Source organism: Rhinopithecus bieti, unplaced genomic scaffold (assembly GCF_001698545.2).
Source record: "Rhinopithecus bieti isolate Rb0 unplaced genomic scaffold, ASM169854v2 scaffold_24103, whole genome shotgun sequence".
Lineage (NCBI taxonomy): Eukaryota > Metazoa > Chordata > Mammalia > Primates > Cercopithecidae > Rhinopithecus > Rhinopithecus bieti.
This window is the reverse complement of record NW_016810974.1, coordinates 51,461-70,219: the sequence shown is the minus strand read 5'-3', so window position 1 is coordinate 70,219 and position 18,759 is coordinate 51,461. Positions and strand designations below refer to the sequence as shown.

Here is an 18,759-nt window from a genome sequence, read left to right as displayed (position 1 = left end):
GTCTCAATCTCTTGACCTCGTGATCCGCCCGTCTCGGCCTCCCAAAGTGCTGGGATTACAGGCTTGAGCCACCGCGCCCGGCCTGTTTATGCAATATTCTAAATCCTTGGTTATCATTTCCACAATGTTCACAGCATCTTCACCAGGAGTAGATTCCACCTCAAGAAAGCATTTTCTTTGCTCATCCATAAAAAGCAGCTTCTCATCCATTGAACTTTTATTCTGAGATGGCAGCAATTCAGTCACGTCTTCAGGCTCCACTTCTAATTCTAGTTCTCGTGCTATTTCTACCACATCTACAGTTACTTCCTCCACTGAAGGCTTAAGCCCCTCAAAGTCAGCCATGAGGGTTGAAATTAACTTTTTCAAACCTCTGTTACTTTGTTGATATTCTGACCTCCTCTCATAAATTATTAATATTTTAATGACATCTAGATTGGTGAATGCTTTCCAGAAAGTTTTAAATTTACTTTGCCCAGATTCATCAGAGGAATCACTAGCTATGGGATCTAAAGCTTGATGAAATCTATTTCTTAAATAATAAGACTTGAAAGTTGAATTTATTCCTTGATTCATGGGCTGCAGAATGGATGTTGTATTAGTAGGCATGGAAACAACATTCATTAATCTCCTTGCACATCTCCATCAGAGCTGCTGGGTGATTAGTACATTGTTAGTGGGCAGTGATATTTTGAAGGAGAGTTTTTCTTTTGAGCAGTAGATCTCAAGAGTGGGCTTAAAATATTTAGTAAAACATGCTGTAGACAGATGTGTTGTCATTCAGGCTTTGTTGTTCCATATATGGAGCATGGGCAGAGTAGATTTTGCATAATTCTTAAGGGCCCTAGGATTTACAGAATGGTCCATTGGCCTTGGCTTCATCAGCTGCATTAGCGCTTAATGAAAAGAGTCCTGTGTAACTTTGAACCCAGGCATTGACTTCGTTGCAGCTATGAAAGTCCTACATGACATCTTCTTCCAATAGAAGGCTATTTCATGTACATTGAAAATGTGTTTTTTAGTGTTGCCACCTTCATCAATGATCTTAGCTGCATTTTCTGGATAACTTGGTACAGCTTTTACATCAGCACTTGTCGCTTCACCTTGCACTTTTATGTCATAGAACTGATTTATTACCTTAAACGTCATGAACCAACCTCTGCTAGTCTCAAACTTTTCTTTTGCAGCTTCCTTACTTCCTCAGCCTTCACAAAATTGAAGAGTTGCGGCCTTCCTGTGGATTAGGCTTTGGCTTAAGGGAATATTGTGGCTGGTTTGATTTTCTACCCAGACCACTAAAAGATTCTCCCTATGAGCAATAAGGCTATTTTGGTTTCTTATCATTTGTGTGTTCACTGGAGTAGCACTTTTAATTTTCTTCAAGAATTTTTCCTTTGTATTTACAAATTGGCTAACTGTTTGGCACAAGAGGCCTAGCTTTCAGCCTATCTCAGCTTTCAACATGCCTTCCTCACTAAGCTTAATCATTTCTAGCTTTTGAGTTAACATGAGAGACATGCAACTCCTACTTTCACTTGCATACTTAGAGGCCTTTGTTGGGTTTTTAATTGGCCTAATTCCAATATTGTTGTGTCTCAGGGAATAGGGAAGCATGAGAGGGAGAGGGATGAGGAGCGGCTGGTCGGCAGAGCAGTCAGAACATACAACATTTATTCATTAAGTTTGCTATCTTGTCTGGGTGTAGTTCATGGAGCCACAAAACAATTACATAGTAACATCAAAGATCACTGACTGCATATCACCACAACAGACGTAAGAAGGAAAAAAAAGTTTGAAATACTGCAAGAATTATCCTAATGTGACACAGAGACAAGAAGTGAGCCCATGCTGTTGGACAAATGGCTCTGATAGACTTGCTTGAAACAGGACTGCCACCAACATTCAAATTGTTTTTAAAAATGCAGTATTTGCAAAGGGCAATAAAGTAAAGCACAATAAAGCAAGGTATACCTGATGTAAAGAACCTAGCCTGGAACATACTGAGCACTCAATAAGTGGTAGTTATTGCAATTATTATAAACCCTAAAAAGAACTTAAACCTATGTTTCCTTAAAGACAGAGAAAACGCAAGACACACAAATAGGTGGGGAGAGGGGAGGGAGAGAGGGGAGAGGGAGGAAGGGAGGGAGAGAGAGAGAAAGAGGGGGACAGGGAGAGGGAAAGGAGATTGATAGAGAAAGGGAGGGAAGAACAGAAAAATTTTCAAACTGAAGCAATAGGGAGTAAAGCAGTTATATGCTATGCAAATCAGGTGATATGAACTTAATGGCTCTTCAATCTCTCTGTCAGATTAAATGATCTTATTTCCCTGCTCCAGTTATAAAAATTATTCACTTCTCATTGAAAAAAAAACCTTTCCTCACAGGTTGCTCTTCTTCAAGAAGCTACCCAGGCCTCAAGATAGATATGGGCTCACTGACTTCCAGGATTTATAACGAGAGCTGACAATTCCACTTGGATAGGGTGTTGTCCACATGGTCTGTCTCCTGAAAGTATACTGAAAGGCTCATTGGTAAGGAGCTGTTTGAGAGCAGTCTTTCCAATGTGACAGTAGGCAGAGCTCAGAGAAGGTGCTTGGTAGGCTTAAAACCACACTCTCTTTAAGTGAGAAAAGTCTAGAAAAGCAAAGGGGAAACTTCCTGTTGTGTGTCTTCTCTAAGATTAAAATGTGGCCTGAATAACCCCTACAGTCATCATGGATTGCAACATCTTTCCCAAAGCTGGCCTACAGATGCAAACATTCAAGCCAAGCTTTAATGTGGAAATATTGGCAATTGCTGTAGTAAGAAGAATCCACTTACCTCTTTTTCTGGTCTGTGACCCTCCAAAGGCCTCACTTCAAAACTCTTTTTTAATAATGAGCATTAACCTGTGTGTTACTGCTATTCCCTTTGGGAAGACAAATGGAGCAGATTGTCATCCTTGCTCCCAGCCACTCTGGTTTCTTTGCTGTTCAACATGCCAAGCACATTGCTGCCTTGGGCCTTTGTACTAGGTTTTCCCTATTCATGGAATTGCTCTTCCCAGAGATATCTACCATACCTTGTACCCTTACTTTATTCAGTTCTCTGCCTAAATAACACATTAACAGAAGCCTTGTCTGACCATCTTCCATAAAGGAACCCACTACCTTGCTTTACTTTTTCTTCAGAGCACTTGCCACCACCTGATGTATTGTTTATCTCCAGCAGAACATGGAGACCCATAAAAATTGGCCTTTGTTTTGTTTGTATCCCCAGAGCCTAGAACTTCGCCTGTCCATAGTAAGCATTTAGTAAGTATTTACTGAATGAAGGGGTGACATTGGTACCTTAAAAACAGGATTGTAAACTACAGATATAACTAGTGGAATTGGGAAGGGTAACTTGGGGAAAACTCCACAGCTTCTATTAAGAAAGGAGGAAGGAAAGAAAATATGGGCCCAAGATCTCTTAACTCACTGTTGGCAGTCCAATATTAATGAGAAAACTTTCAGAGCTGACAAAGGAGTTAGAATAGGTCCAAGGAAAGAAACCCGGCAAGCTCTACCTAATGCCCAGTGGCTTCTTGTGTATCCATGAAAGGACTTATTCTAAGCAGGTTCTGAGAACAGAATAACAACCTACCCTTTTAAAATAGCAGAAATAAGAACAGGCATGGTGGCTCACACCTGTAACCCCAGCACTTTGGGAGGCTGAGGCAGGAGGATCACATGAGGTCAGCCAACAGTGAAGCCTGGCCAACACGGTGAAACCCCGCCTCTACCAAAAATACAAAAATTAGCTGGGAGTGGTGGAGCACACCCATAATCCTGGCTACTTGGGAGGCTGAGGCAGGAGAATCGCTTAAACCCTGGGAGGTGGAGACTGCAGTGAGTTTAGATCACGCCACTGCACTCCAAACTGGGTGGCAGAAGCAGAGACTCTGTCTCAAAACAAACAAACAAACAAACAAATCCTAAAGGAATGGGAAACTCATAGTATACGGGGATTTTCTAAAGGGTCAAATACCAGGTGGCACAGGATGCAAAACCAGTTCCTATGTATCTCATGCAATCATTGTGAAAAGGTAGTGACAACAGTAATAGGAGAAGGTGGAAATGGTGGTACTAGCTGCTGACCCAGAAGACTGACTAAAATGGCTTTGATGGAACAAACTTTTTCCAAGTTCAAGCCATGGGTCAGAGTTAGTTTTAATGGTCAACTCTTCTATAATGCTTACTACATGTCAGGCACATGTCTAAGTGTTGTATGTATATTAACTCATTTATTGATTGTTTACAAATTCCTTTCTCTGAACACAAATTCCTTTCTCTGCAAAGACAACTTGGGCTTGAAGGACATGATTGACCAACCAGTGCATTAGGGTAACTCCAAAATAAATCCCTCTTCCTACCCCTTTCCACAGGATTAAGGGAGGAAAGAATAATTAGAAAGCTGAATGAATGGAAAGTTGAGAAAAATATCACTAGAACTTGACAGGGTATAGGCCTTCATTTTCCCTCCTCTGGACACTGTAGTGGTTCTTCTGTAGCTGAAAAATTAAGTAGGAATTCCTAACTCATAGACAGACTAGATCAAGTCACTGGGGAGAAGACTAGAAAGAGGATGTGAGGCCAAAGGCTTGGCTGGGAATAAAGAATGTGCATTGTCCAAGGCCACCTGATAGTAAGAAGCAGGGCTATGATAGGAACCCAGAAGTGTCTGACTTCAAGGCTAACACTCTTTCCACTATAAACCATAGAAGGAAACATTTTAAGTTTAAAATAATTCCTTGGGTAGAAACAGTATCAGGCAGAACTTATTTTCCCACCCTCCAAAACTCCAGAAAAAGGACAGACTGATTTGGCTTTCTGTGGACTGGTTAAGAACAATTAGGGTTTCATGGTCTTTGATAGTGACTTCAGAAAAAAATCCCAGAAGGTGGCCAAAGTAGAGTCTGGGGGCAAACCAGTGCTTATTTGTTTTCTGGGCATATGGTTGGCACTAAGTACCATTCTAAAGGCCTGGTCTAAGAGAATGCAATATCTGAGGAATATTATTTCATTATGATGGGCCTTGGCTGTTGTTTTGGGTTGTAGTCAGGAAGGAGCCCAACTCCTGGAATCCCTCTCCTGAAGGCTTCTGGGAACTAAATCTGGATAATTTGCTGGGCTTTGAGACACTGCCAGGCAAGCGATCACCTCCATTGGGAAGAGGGTTAACAAACTGCTTGCCTGAGTTTGGTCACATATTAACCCCTTATGGATTCTTCTCCGTCATGTTTTAGGTGTGAAAGAGAGAAGAAATTTAATATAAGATGGTCATTTCCAATTGCCAAAGGCCAAGAGATCCAGACTCATTCTAACCCTTGGAAATCTTGGCAGAAATGAACAACTATCCAGATTCTTTCCAGATGTCGCTTCAGGGCTGCAAATATCAGATTGTACAAAAAAAGCATTTTGCCTTTCTATAAATCAAAGCTACAAGACTTGGCCCTGATGAATCCCAGCTTTCCAATTGAGTCTCCATTTACATTCTGGCTAAGGCTATGTTGAGCTTTCTGGGTTCTGGTTATATTAGCAAAAACCATACTCTTCACTACACTAGAAACAAAGGTGGCAACAGGGTCAAAAATAATGAGCTCTTAGCATTTGGCACAGACCACATTAAACATCAAGTGTGTCACCGAGTTTGCTTAGAGTATGTAGAGAACTTTGAAACTATCACGTCTGTTGTTACCAAGAGCCAGCTTTTTATAAAAGGGTTGTCACTAAGGCTGTCTTTGGTCTCAGAAACACATAGCCTTTAAGGCCTTTTAGATGTAACATTCTAGAATCCTGTCTAGTCCTACTCATCCAATATACTTAGGGGAAAATCTATGTCCAAAGAGGGGGATGTGACTTGCCCAAGAACTGAGACTAGAATCCAAGAGTTCTAATGCCCAATCAGGTGTCATTTCCCCTAAAAAACAGTACCTACTGCAGGAAATAGCTGTCGACTTCCACTGATTATATCTAACCAGTCTGTAATCCGTGTTCTAATTGTCTGCCCATTCCCCTTCCCAGTTGTCTCAGGAAAAAAATATCAAGGGAGAAAGAGAAGATGAAATCAGATCCTATTAAGGATATCTCTGTCTACTCAGCATGGATTGTGAGTTTTCTACTAAGAATGAGATGGCAGATTCCAAGTGCAGTTTCTTTTTAGATCAACTTAAGATGCTTTTAGGTTGGGAAATTAAAGAGTTTCTCTATCATTTAATAACCATAAACAATGGTGTAAGGGCTTCTAAGAAAAGCCTCTTTTGACTACAAAGACTTAGTAGATATCAAGTTATTAATAAAAGTATTAGGAGGGAATGCCACCACAAAGACAGAGCTCATCTCCTGTCAATACAGCAAAGGGGTGGTGGTATAGGGCATGGGCAAGTACTAAAATTTAGTGGCCAATGTACTATGTACAAAGTACTTGAAACATTTATCTCATTGACTCCTCCCAGCAACTCTATGAAGTAGGTCTAATTATTAGTATCATTTTTTTTAAATAAGGGAAACAAGGCTCAGGGGGGTAAACTGGCTTGTTTAGATGACCACCCAGCTAGTAAAGGATGAAGTTGGGATGTAATCCCTGGGTTGTCTAGTTTAAAGCTATTTTTCCATTCTTTCCATTATTCTCACCTCTAGGGTTATCTGAAGAGCTTACAGAGGTGGCCTGGACGTTTTCAGAGTTCTTGGTAAGAAGTCTTAATCTAAGAAAGTAGCAATGACCCAGCTTTCAGTCTCCAAATCTCAGAGCAAAGAAAAAGTTCGCCCGATCTCTCATTGCTCCTCCATTGATTCCTGTTCTCTCAAATAGGAATTGGCCTATCACCAGACTGCTGAAGCTCAGTCTGCTTTAAGTCTAGCTGCCAAAGTACACCTATTTGGCCCTCTGGCACACTGGCCCCAGTCTTACCATATTATCTAGACTCTAGTGCTCCAACCTGAGACCTCAGGCCACTCAAAGGAGAACAGCAAAGGAAAAAATATATGATACAAGAAAATCGCTGGCCATTGAGGGGAATGGACAGTATGACCTTGGAGATATTTTCAAATTCTCAAAAATCTCTGATTCTATATTCTCCGCCACCCACACACACTAGAAGCCTCCAAAAAGAAAATCAAAACAGAGGCCGGGAGCGGTGGCTCAANCCACTCAAAGGAGAACAGCAAAGGAAAAAATATATGATACAAGAAAATCGCTGGCCATTGAGGGGAATGGACAGTATGACCTTGGAGATATTTTCAAATTCTCAAAATCTCTGATTCTATATTCTCCGCCACCCACACACACTAGAAGCCTCCAAAAAGAAAATCAAAACAGAGGCCGGGAGCGGTGGCTCAAGCCTGTAATCCCAGCACTTTGGGAGGCCGAGACGGGCGGATCACGAGGTCAGGAGATCGAGACCATCCCGGCTAACATGGTGAAACCCCGTCTCTACTAAAAAAAATACAAAAAACTAGTCGGGCGAGGTGGTGGGCGCCTGTAGTCCCAGCTACTCGGGAGGCTGAGGCAGAGAATGGCGTAAACCCGGGAGGCGGAGCTTGCAGTGAGCTGAGATCCGGCCACTGCACTCCAGCCCGGGCGACAGAGCGAGACTCCGTCTCAAAACAAAAAAAAAAAAAAAAAAAGAAAGAAAATAAAAACAGATATTTGATTTTGATAGTCCATACAAACCTAACCTCTGTAGACCTCAGTTTACCTGTAAGTAAATACTACATAAAGTTATGAGAAATCAAGGAGATGCTTTGTGTCAAATGTATAGCACCATGTCTGACACATAGCAAGCTGCCAAAAAATGCTATCATTTTTTACTGTGATAATTATTATTAAAGCCCCAGCTAGAGACAGAAAAAGGGAAGGAGCGGTATTTTCACCTCATTCTGAATCACTGGCATAATGCTTAGGATGACCAGAATCAAAAGGGGAATCTTTTCTGCTCTCTGAACGTTGGGGCAAACCTCAGCTCACAACTACCTCCTACATTTATCATCCTATCCCATTGGGTTTGGACATGCTTATTCACCTCAAACAGGGCCTGACTTCACTTCAAAGCTATAAATAACTGGGCATTTGAAGAATATGTGAAGATCTCCACTTAGCCAAGGTGGAAAATTTGAAGCTACATTTTCAAAGATTCATTGTAACTAATAAATACATCTGAAATCTCCCAATCTTAGTAATTCTCTGCTCAAAGATATTTTTCTCCAGGTTACATTTTGATCTTAATATTCATACTTCAAGATATTTTTTCTCCAGATTCAATTGAGAATGTTTGCCAAATTCCAAGCTAAATACATATTAGATTTACATGTACAGACTAATGAAAATATCCTTACATGTACAGATAATAAAAATGTTATTTTCAATAACTTTTAGCTTAACCTTATCATTTCAGAAATTAAATGTGAAGAAGTAGAGTCATGGCTTAATTAGATTCTCTCTCTTTACACATACCAACACCCCCCCACCCAAAGTGTGTGTGTGTGTGTGTTTGTGTGTGTGTATAGGTAGGTAGATACAGAGATACGTTCTAAAATACAAATGTATAAAATATAAATCTATACAGTAAAATCTATAAAGTATAACTATATATTTACATTTACTTATATTTTAAAATCTCTATCTATCTATCTATCTATCTATCTATCTATCTATCTATCTATCTTATTCCAGAAATCAGTTGGAGGGACACATTCATCTGTTCTCTTGCTACCCTCTGGTGGCAGACTGAAATTCACAAACACCACCTTTTTGAGAAAGGAGAGACAGACCAGGACTGGAAGGGTCTGTGTCCTCTAGGTTGCTAGATAGGTGTCTGAAAAGTATATAAATGAGACCCATTTCTTAACAGGGTCTCTTGTTTGCCTTCTCAAATCCATTACATTGCTACAACATCGGCTTTTTTCCTGGATGAGGTCTCATTTGGCCGTTTGGGAATATAGGCAACACTGGAGTTCCCACAAACTCCACACTGAGAATAACTCCGCTTTCTCCAGCCAGTTTACAGGAAGAACTGCTTTCAACCATCCATGTCTGCAGAAAAGACTATACCATTCAGTCTTCCATTTCCCTGAACCATATATCTTAAGCAGTAAGACTAAAATCCATTTTGACATACACTGATAATAGATTTTCTAATTATCTCAAAAAATAATCAACTATTCTCCCAGAAACTATACTTGACACAGTGAGGCAACATCCTTCCTGTATGATTAAAAAGCAGACGCCCACTCACTAAAAAGGAAAGACTGGAAATAAAGAGGGAACTCAAGAGTAGCTAGAACAGCTAAGTCAATATCAATGATGCAAAGAAAAGCACAGCTCACATCTCAATAAAACAGGTCCCCCTTTCCCCGAGGGGCAGCCATAACCTGACAGACCTAAATTTAAGTCTCAGCTTTGCCACTTACTAGATTCAATGCCTCCATTTCCTAATCTCAGAAATGGAAATACAATCCATCATTCACAGAATTAGAAAAAGGACTCCACACTGATTCCATGTTCACTGAATACAAATCTAAGCCTACAGGGGCAGAACCACTGCTTTCTAGCTCTTTGAGAGTGGTCTTGGGAGCAATAAAGGAGGAAAACGGCAGGTGCCAGGTTGTGTAGGTGAGAATATGAGTTTGCAAAACACAAGTTAGACAGCTGGTAAAAGTTTGTGGCTGGTATCCGAGTTCTCTTATAAACTAGTTGGGAAGAACTGTGGGAGAGAGCGGATGTTCCCAACAGTAGACAAGCAGGAACGGAGCTGCAGAAATGCAAACCTGTTACCACTACTGTGGCATGCGAAAAGAGGCTTCATATAAAATGAAAAGCTTGGACCTGAAGGTCTTTAGGGTCCCTTTCCAGTTCTAAAATTCAATGGATCTACCCTACATTTTGTCCCCTTAGGTGAAATAGCTCTGTCCTCAAAACTAAATTGCTAAGATCTGCCTTCAGAGATGACCTCTCTCTTCCCCACTAATTCCCGGCAGCTCCCCAAAACAAAATGTTCAGAAAACAGAAGTCAACCTTCCTCTGTCAGTCCAAATTACCTCTGTGCCTCAAGCCAACAACATCAGGTTCAGGCACCCTGATACATACTGCTAAGTGAGATGGGAAGAAAGAGAACTTCAGAATAATTGGCAATGTTGTTCTCGGGAATCAGTGTAGAGGTAGATCTTCTATTATTTACCTATTTTCCAACTTAGAAAAGAAAAAATTTAGAAAAGATCATTCAGGTTGTTAAAAAAAAAATTAAGAAAGACTTAGTAATAGACTCCTTTAAGCATCAATTCTTCTGATTCACTTACATTGTATTTACAGACCCTGGATGCTCCTAAAAGAGAGACTGAAAGAAAGGAATAACAAAGAAACTTAAAACCAATGTGTTTAAGCCCTTTTCTATTAAAGAGCAAGCATAAATGGAAAAAAAAAAAAACACATTACTGAAATTGTTATATATTTCAACTGAAAAATCATACCCCATTAACTGAACAACTTGGCAGGAACATATAATCCCTGATATGTGTGAAGCGGCATCAGCTCTCACACATATTATCTCTTTTAATCCCACAACCACCCTGTGAGGTTACACCTACATAAGGTCTAGAATTTCTGGAACATTTTCACCCACATATCATTCTGCTATTTTTCAAAAAAGATAACTTGATAAGTATATAATAAACTGGGATTTCATTTCATATCTCCATGTAAGATGTTTCATTTGAAATAAATTCATAAATCAGAAAAGATCCTTGGTTACCATGTCTTTGTTTGGAAAACATGGTCAGCGTACATCCCTGGTATCACATAAACGTCAGAACTTCAACTACTTAACACATATTAACAGGTTACAAGGGTGTGAAAACCTCACTTAACAGCTGACCACTAGTTAATAGAAATGCCCTCCTAGTATATCCTGGGAATAAGAGATAACTAGCATTTAATTGCTCTTCAAATCATGCCGCATAATATGCTTTGCTTTGCTTTGAACATAGCAAAATCACACTTTTATGAACTAGATTGGGACTGAGGTCATTTGCCAACCAACACATTTTCTAATAAAATTTAAGTTGGCATTTGCCCCTAAAAAATGCATAGAATAGAAACAAAAAAAAATATTTTGTTATACTAATGATGAGATGCTGTGCCACTCCTTTATCCACTTATAAATGAATTAGGACATTTAAAATGCAATGAATCATCATATAATGAATGTTCAGAATATGCTTCCAAGGCTCCCTACTGCCTTCAGGATAAAGACCAAACTCCTTAGCCAAGCGTACAAGACCCATGATCTGACCACCAAATGCTAGGATTAGAAAATTATTTTCTATCAAAAATCTTCACTATGTGGATGACCCTTCAGCAACTCTTGCCTCAAAGTTCCTTAGCTCTCTCATCTATAATGACCTTCACCTTCACTTACTTCAGGTACCCATTTGCAAGACACATAACAAAGATCTAGAGGTGGTAAAGTATACATTTGAACTGCCTGATTTCAAATTTGAGCTTCAACATTTACTTACTCCATGACCCTGGACAAGTCACTTAACTTCTCTGTACCTTGGTTTCTTCTTATGTGAAATGAGGTGTAAATGTGCTAATATGTGTAAAATGCTTTAAATAATTTTTTTTTCAAATATTAATTAACATCCCTATAAAGGTTTTGTGTGGACATGTTTTCATTTCTTTGGGATAAATGCCCAGCAGTGTAAATGATGGATCCTAAAGAAGTGCATGTTTAGTTTTAAAGAAACTCCTAAACTGTTTTCCAGAGCAGTTGCCAAATTTTATATTCCTACCAGAAGTGTATGAGAGATCCAGTTTTTATGTACCCTTGCCAGCAGTTGGTATTGTCACTATATATATTTTTAACGTTACCTATTCTAATAGGTGTGTAGAGATCTCTCATCATGGTCTTAATTTGTATTTCCCTAATGGCTAGTGATCTTGAACATCTTTTCATATACTTAATTGCCATGCATACTTCATGTTCACGTCTTTTGCCCACTTTCTAATTAGATTGAATTTTTGTGCTGTTGAGCTTTGAGAGTTCTCTGTATAGTCTAGTCTAGATATTAATCCTTTGTCAGATACGTGGTTTGCAAATATTTTTTCCAAAACTCAGTAGCTGTTTTTCCATTTTATTAATAGGGTCATTCACAGAGCAAAACTTTTTAATTTTGATGAAGTCAATTTATTTATTTTTTTTCTTTAATGGATTGTGTTTTTGGTGTCATGTCTCCTCAATAAGTCCTAGGCTCTAACAGTTTTCTATATTATCTTCTAAAAGTTTTATAGTTTTATGATTTATATAAATGTATGATCCTTTTGAGCTCATTTTATATAAAATGAGAGTTTTAGGTTGAGGTTCACTTTCATTACCTGAAGAGCTGCAATTGCTCTAATACAATTCATTGAAATGACTACCCTCTCTCCCTTGAAATGCTTTTGTACCTTCATGAAAAATAATCAGGCCATACTCTGTAGGGCTATTTGTGGATTCTCTACTCTGTTCTATTTGTTTATGTAAGAAGTAGACAAGAGGACTTATCAAGTTACCTCTGCCAATTGTACACTGTCTTGATTATTGAAGCAATACAGTAAGCATTAATATTATTAATACCTACCTCCAGTTTATTCTTTTTCAAAATTGTATTAGCCCTTACAGTTCTTTTCCATTTCTACATACATGTTAGTATTATCTTGTCTTTATCTACAAAAAATCTTGCTGGGATTTTCATATTGATTACCTTAAACTTATAGATTATTTTTTAAAGAATTGACATCTTTACCATGTTGAGTCTTCCACTCCATGAACACAGTATGTATCTCAATTTATCTAGATTTGCTTTGACTTCCTTCATATTCTCCACATTGCAGCCAGAATAAGCCTGTTAAGCCTAAATCAAATCCTGTTATGCCGATGATCAAAACCCCCCTTCTATCTTACTCAGGCAGAGCAAATCCAAAATTCTTCCAGTGGATTATAAGGCTCCACTACAGGATCTAGTATGTCCCTCTCCATTATCTCTTCAAGCCCATCTTTTCCTATTTCATCTTTTGCTTAATCTACTCTAGCTAGTCTGGCCTCCTTGTTGTACAGTGAATATGACAGGCACACTTCTGCCTCTGGGATTGTGCACATACCATTTCCTCAGCCTAGAATCATTTCTCTCTGGATAGGTGAATGAATCATTCCTCTACTCCTTATCAATGTCTGCTGAAAGGTCATCTTCTCTGTGAGGCCCTCCTCATTTCCTTATTTTCTCCTTTCCTATCTGTATTTAAAATTGCAAAACCACTTTCCAACCCCTCCTATTTCCCTTCTCTGCTTTTCTCCTTAATGTTCATTATAATCTAAAATATTACATACTTTACTTCCTTTGAATACTGTTTGTTTACTCTTTTTGAATATAAACTCTATGAAGATGATATCTAGAGTTCCTAAAACAGTACCTGGTATAAAGTGGGTACTCGACACACATTTGTTGGATGAATCAATCGATTTATCAATTTATCACATCTGGGCTCCAGAACAGGGGTTAGCAAATTAGAGCCCACAGGCCTGTTTCCCATTTTGTAAATAGAATTTTACTAGAACACATCCACAACCATCTGTTTACATATTGTCTACGGTTGTCTTCTCACTACAATGGCAAAGTTAAGTAGTTGTGACAGAGATCCATGGCCTGCAAAGGCTTAAGTATTTATTATATGGTCCTTTAAGGAAAAGCTTTCTGATCCCTGCTTTAGATTCACATAGTCAACTGCTCGCGAGGCATTGTTCTCTGGATGTCGTTCAGAAATCTCAAATGTGACCTGTCCCAAACTGAACTTTTCTCTATCTCCCTCAAACTTTCCCATTGTGAATTTCTTGTATGTATGAAGGACAGCCCCATCCACCCAGTCAGCCAAGTCAGAAAATCAGGATTCAGAAATCTCCCTCTCCCACATCCTTGGTGACTTCCAGTCACCAAGTCCTGCTGCTTTTGCCTCCCTGTCCTTCTTTATTGAATTATGCTTTTCCCTAGGATGGCACTAGCTGCTATGAAGCTTATATCCCAGTGTAGGGCCATCTGTTGCAAGTCTACAAGAATTTGTCAATAAATATTTGTCTTAACCTCATTCTGGGCATCATTTTCTGACTCTATCTTTGTTTTACCTTTTGTACTTGACCTGATTATAATGTATGATGCCTTATATTTTATGTGCAATATAAAATATGCTACCATATATACTTTTGGAATGAGATGGGTTTCAAATAAGTATAAGTATTGATTTCTTTTTAGTTTTGATGGAGTTCAGGACCTGCTATCCCAAAATATGGCACCTTGGCATTTGTGGAAACAGCAGAAGCAAGAAGGTTTCTCTGCCTTCTCCCCTTCTCACCTGGAGCAGGCCATAAAAGAATTCTCTGACCTTTCTCTAAAGTAGGTCATTCTAGAGGTACCCTCCCTATAACTGGAGGTAAAGAACATCCCTATCCTCGAAGACACAAAAACACCAAGAAGAATCTGAACAAACAAGCCTTGCTAAGATCCCCCTAAGTTTATTACCATTAGATCATATCCTTCTGTCTCCTAATCACTAATCTTCACAATGATCCATTTCATCAAACTTAGTATAAAAAATGCAAGAGTTTACCTGCTTCTTTGGGTCTTCATTTCTAAAGGCTCTTGTGTCATGTCAAACTTATTAAATAAATTTGTATACTTTTCTCTTGTTAATCGGTCTTTTGTTATAGGGGTCTCAGCCATGAAACTAGCAATGAGTGAGAACATAAATATCTTCTCCCATACAGTTTCACTGTATATAGACTATTTTTATACTATCATTTTCCTATTTACCCATCTGTCTCAATACTATACATTGTTAACACCTTAAAGGCACAGACAGTGACGTTTTCTTCTTCATTACCCTCAGTATTTAGCATGGTGTCTGAAAGTAATATAGTTACAAGCTTGAGCAATGTTTGCTGAATGAATGAATTTCCCAGGGTAAGAGTTACCATTAAATGTCATTGCGTCATAATGGGATTTCCTTTCATTGTCAATGTGAGCCAAGGAGGAAGACACAGCACTAAAAGGCAGTTGGGGGAAAGTGTCACATGTTTGGAAAAGAGGTAGTGAGAAAATAAAATGCATACCTTGCCAAAGTGCTCGATTAGTATTTCCACCACTATGTTCTGGAATTTGATGTTCATCATGGCGGCCACAGTGTCCTCCTGAGCTCTCATCAGGGTGGGCCCAAAGATCACTCCCATGTTGGAGGGGGTCATAAGATTCTCTTTGCTGTGCTCACACACACTGCCAGAAGAAAAGGGGCAAGATTAACAAAATTTGTTCCAGTATCCCCTTACAAACAAGACTGTGTTAGGTGCTATAGAGGGTAAGAGAAACTAAAAAGTAGAAGGAAAGGAGCAGCCTAAAGTATGTATTGGAAGAAAAGATTACAAAGGAAACAATCAGCAAAGAATACAAGATAGTATAAAACTAGGAGTCAAAGTGGTTAGACATAGCTAACCTAGCTAACAGCACTGAAGGAATTAAGAGACAGGCGGGGATATGGAGAGGGACTACAGCTAGTGGGATACTATTTGGAGAGGCAGAAAGGAAGCAAGAGGACATTCCAAGCAAGAGGAACAGCCCACATAAGTATAAAGCATGTACAAAGAACCACAAAGCACATTGAGAGAATGCCTACCAGTCTCTTAAATCAGCCCCTTCCCGACCCCCATTAGAGAAGCAAAATATGAAGGAGCTGAAAGGGATCATTAACATTTGCACTTGATCATCTTCCTTATTTTACAGATGAAAAAACATAGGCCCAAAGAAGGAAAGGAATTTGCTCGAAGTCACAGTCAATTAGCTGTAGAGTAGAACCTGCAACCCCAGATTTTCTGATTCCTAGTCACTTTCATCACTTAAATTCCCTTTAGTGGCTTCCTACTTTGGGATCCTTCCATAACTTGAGTAACTTGACCCCTATTTCCAATCCCTACTTACAGCTTAGGCTCTGAAGCTGGGTTTGAATCCCAACACGGCCACTCACCAGCTGCGCAACAGTGAGTTCACTCACTCTAACCTCTCTGAACTTCAGTTTTCCCACCTGGGAAAATAGCACCCAGTTCAGAGAGTTATTGAATAAATAAAGATAAATTGCTTTAGCATGGTACCTGGCACCCTGGGAAGTATCTGTTGTTATTATTACCTCTTCAGGAGCCTTGAGGCACTGCTGACTTCTGACACTCTTGTTATACTAAACTGCTTGGATTAGGGTTGTCTGGTTATACCACATTATTTCAGACCCCCATACCTCTCTGCTCATGTCATTCTCTCTACCAAGAATATCCCCCTCTCCATACTTTCACAAAATGTCTATCTATCCTTGGAGATGCACATAACGTTATATCTTCAGGGAGACCAGAGCCCACTGTGCTCATCCTAACTAAAACCACTGGCAAGCAGAGTAAGTTGCAATTTTCTGTTTACTTATCTGCCTCTCCTACTAGGTGATAAACAACTTCCAAGTGTGTGGCCTGTCACACAGCAGGCAGTAATGAATTATTTGCAAAGGAATTGAGCTCCCCTAGTGCTCTTCCAAACAGTCCTGGAGGCAGCCAAGTAAAAGGCAAGAATCTCTTTTGGTCAGTTTGGCTGTAGGAACAGCCCAACTGCCTACCCGAAACACTCACTCTCCATACCTACCAAGGCTAAGGCCCAGAAGAGAATGGCAGATTCTTAACACTGAGTGGGTAATTGAGGCATAAAGAATCCTTAGACAAATCTTAATGTGAAGTCTGTTAAGCCCTAGACAAAGGCTGAGCATCATTCAGATGGAAATGAACAGCAACCATTCATAGCTTTTGATATTGCTGGGCTGGTGATGTGTTCCTTTTAACAGTTTCAGTACCCCTGCAATTAATCTTTATTCTTTAGTGACAGAAGTTTTTTCAGATATTAAAATGGAAAAGTATCTCCATGCTAACATCAAATGACCCAAAAAGGCTAAACCACAAGGACACTTGTGTATCTCCTATTGTGAGCTTTGAAAGGAACTGATCTGTGTTCACTGTCCCAGCAGCTCACAGAATCATCGCAACTCCAAAAAGCAGAGTATTTTAGTTTTGAAGCCTCAGTTTACCAAGAGGAAAGTACTTGGCAAGGTCATATGGCAAGGCAGAGATTCAAGCCCATATTTGTTGCTCCCCCAGTCTTATAGCCATCCCATTGCATCCCACTGCCTGCTTGTCTAACTCTTCTGGATAAAGCAAAACTCATATGTGGGCTCTTCTAAGCTAAATCCACCTTCTGATTCTCTGTGGGAGTTACTTGTCATCCCATTTAGGATACTCTTCCTTCTTGGCCTTCCTATGAGATTTGGAAGTTCACCTATTCTTTGGGGAGATTGCTTTGCATTTAGCATCTCTTTTTATTATATATTTTGAAAACCAGTATGGGGGATAAGTAACATCCCAAATTGTGGGTTAACAAGATGAATGAAATAAAAAACAAGAGTATGTGATGTTATTTGACAGCAAAGGAATCTTGAACACTCTAGTCCACTAAGGTTGGTTGTAAGAAGTCTCCAGTACAGAATAAAATGATTCTGATTGCATGGTTTAGACTAGAGGTCATAAATTTAAATGTCTAGAGGGGCAAGGCAGGTAACTAACATGAGAGAAATGGGCCTGGTGAGAAGTAGCTGCCACATTTAAATAAGCAGACATTCTCTAGACCACCATTTTCCCACCACTCACTTAGAGACATATCATCAACAGAATTACTTCTAGTTTTAAGAAAGGGAAATTCCTAGGTCACATCTAATGTAACTCTAATATAATATTTGTTAAAACATTTGGGAGTGGTAGGGCCTATGGTAAATTAGAAGCTTGTGCCCATTCCAAAGCAAGAAACCATTACTCATCCCAACTGATTGCTGCCACGTGGGCATGCAGATCCAGTGTGCTAACATCCTCTTTTTCCCTGAAATGTATACTTTGATGTGAACTACCTGGATTTTTTAAATGTTGAAGCCAAATCACTTTTTCCCCAAAACACTGCAGAACAAATAAAATATATTTGTGGTCTGGATCTTGTCGACAGACTGCCAGACTGAGACCTCTGGCAGAATGAGAGGCTATCTATATGAACTTTTAGGTCTCGCCCAGCTTTAGCATCCAATGAGTCTAAGAACTGTATGCCCTCTGACTCCTAAACAAGGAAGCTACCTTCAATATTTTCAGTTCTTTTACTGAAGTACTGTGTCTCTGGGCCTATCTTTTCCCATCCTTAGGTATCTGTTACCTCATCTGTAAAATGAAGTTATTAGGTGATCTAAGGGGACTTTCAGCTCTGACAATTAAATGAATCTCAGAAAGCTGCGCTCTTGAAAATAATTGGGGGCAAAGACAACCACACACTGTATGTCCCCGTTAGAAGAACACAGAACCATCTATTAAGTATGCTTGCCTTTCCCACCCTATACATACATACATACATGCACGCAAACACACACACACACACGCCCTGGAAACACAAAACTAAAAAGGAAGCAGAAATTTGAACACAGAATAATTGATAATATTATCATATTATTACTCATTTTTTTTTATTATACTTTAAGTTCTAGGGTACATGTGCATAACGTGCAGGTTTGTTACATATGTATATTTGTGCCATGTTGGTATGCTGCACCCATCAACTCGTCAGCACCCATCAATTCATCATTTATATCATGTATAACTCCC

General features: G+C 39.4%; 1 protein-coding gene across 1 annotated transcript in view; it reads right to left on the bottom strand.

Moving 5' to 3' along the window:
• Positions 1-18,759, bottom strand: part of LOC108542986 (oligophrenin-1) — a gene marked incomplete at its 5' end in the record, with an annotated part of 95,937 nt that overhangs the window by 34,362 nt on the left and 42,816 nt on the right. The window contains one exon of the mRNA XM_017893300.1: positions 15,157-15,316. Coding sequence (XP_017748789.1) covers positions 15,157-15,316 — 160 coding nt within the window. The remainder of the gene's footprint in view (positions 1-15,156; positions 15,317-18,759) is intronic.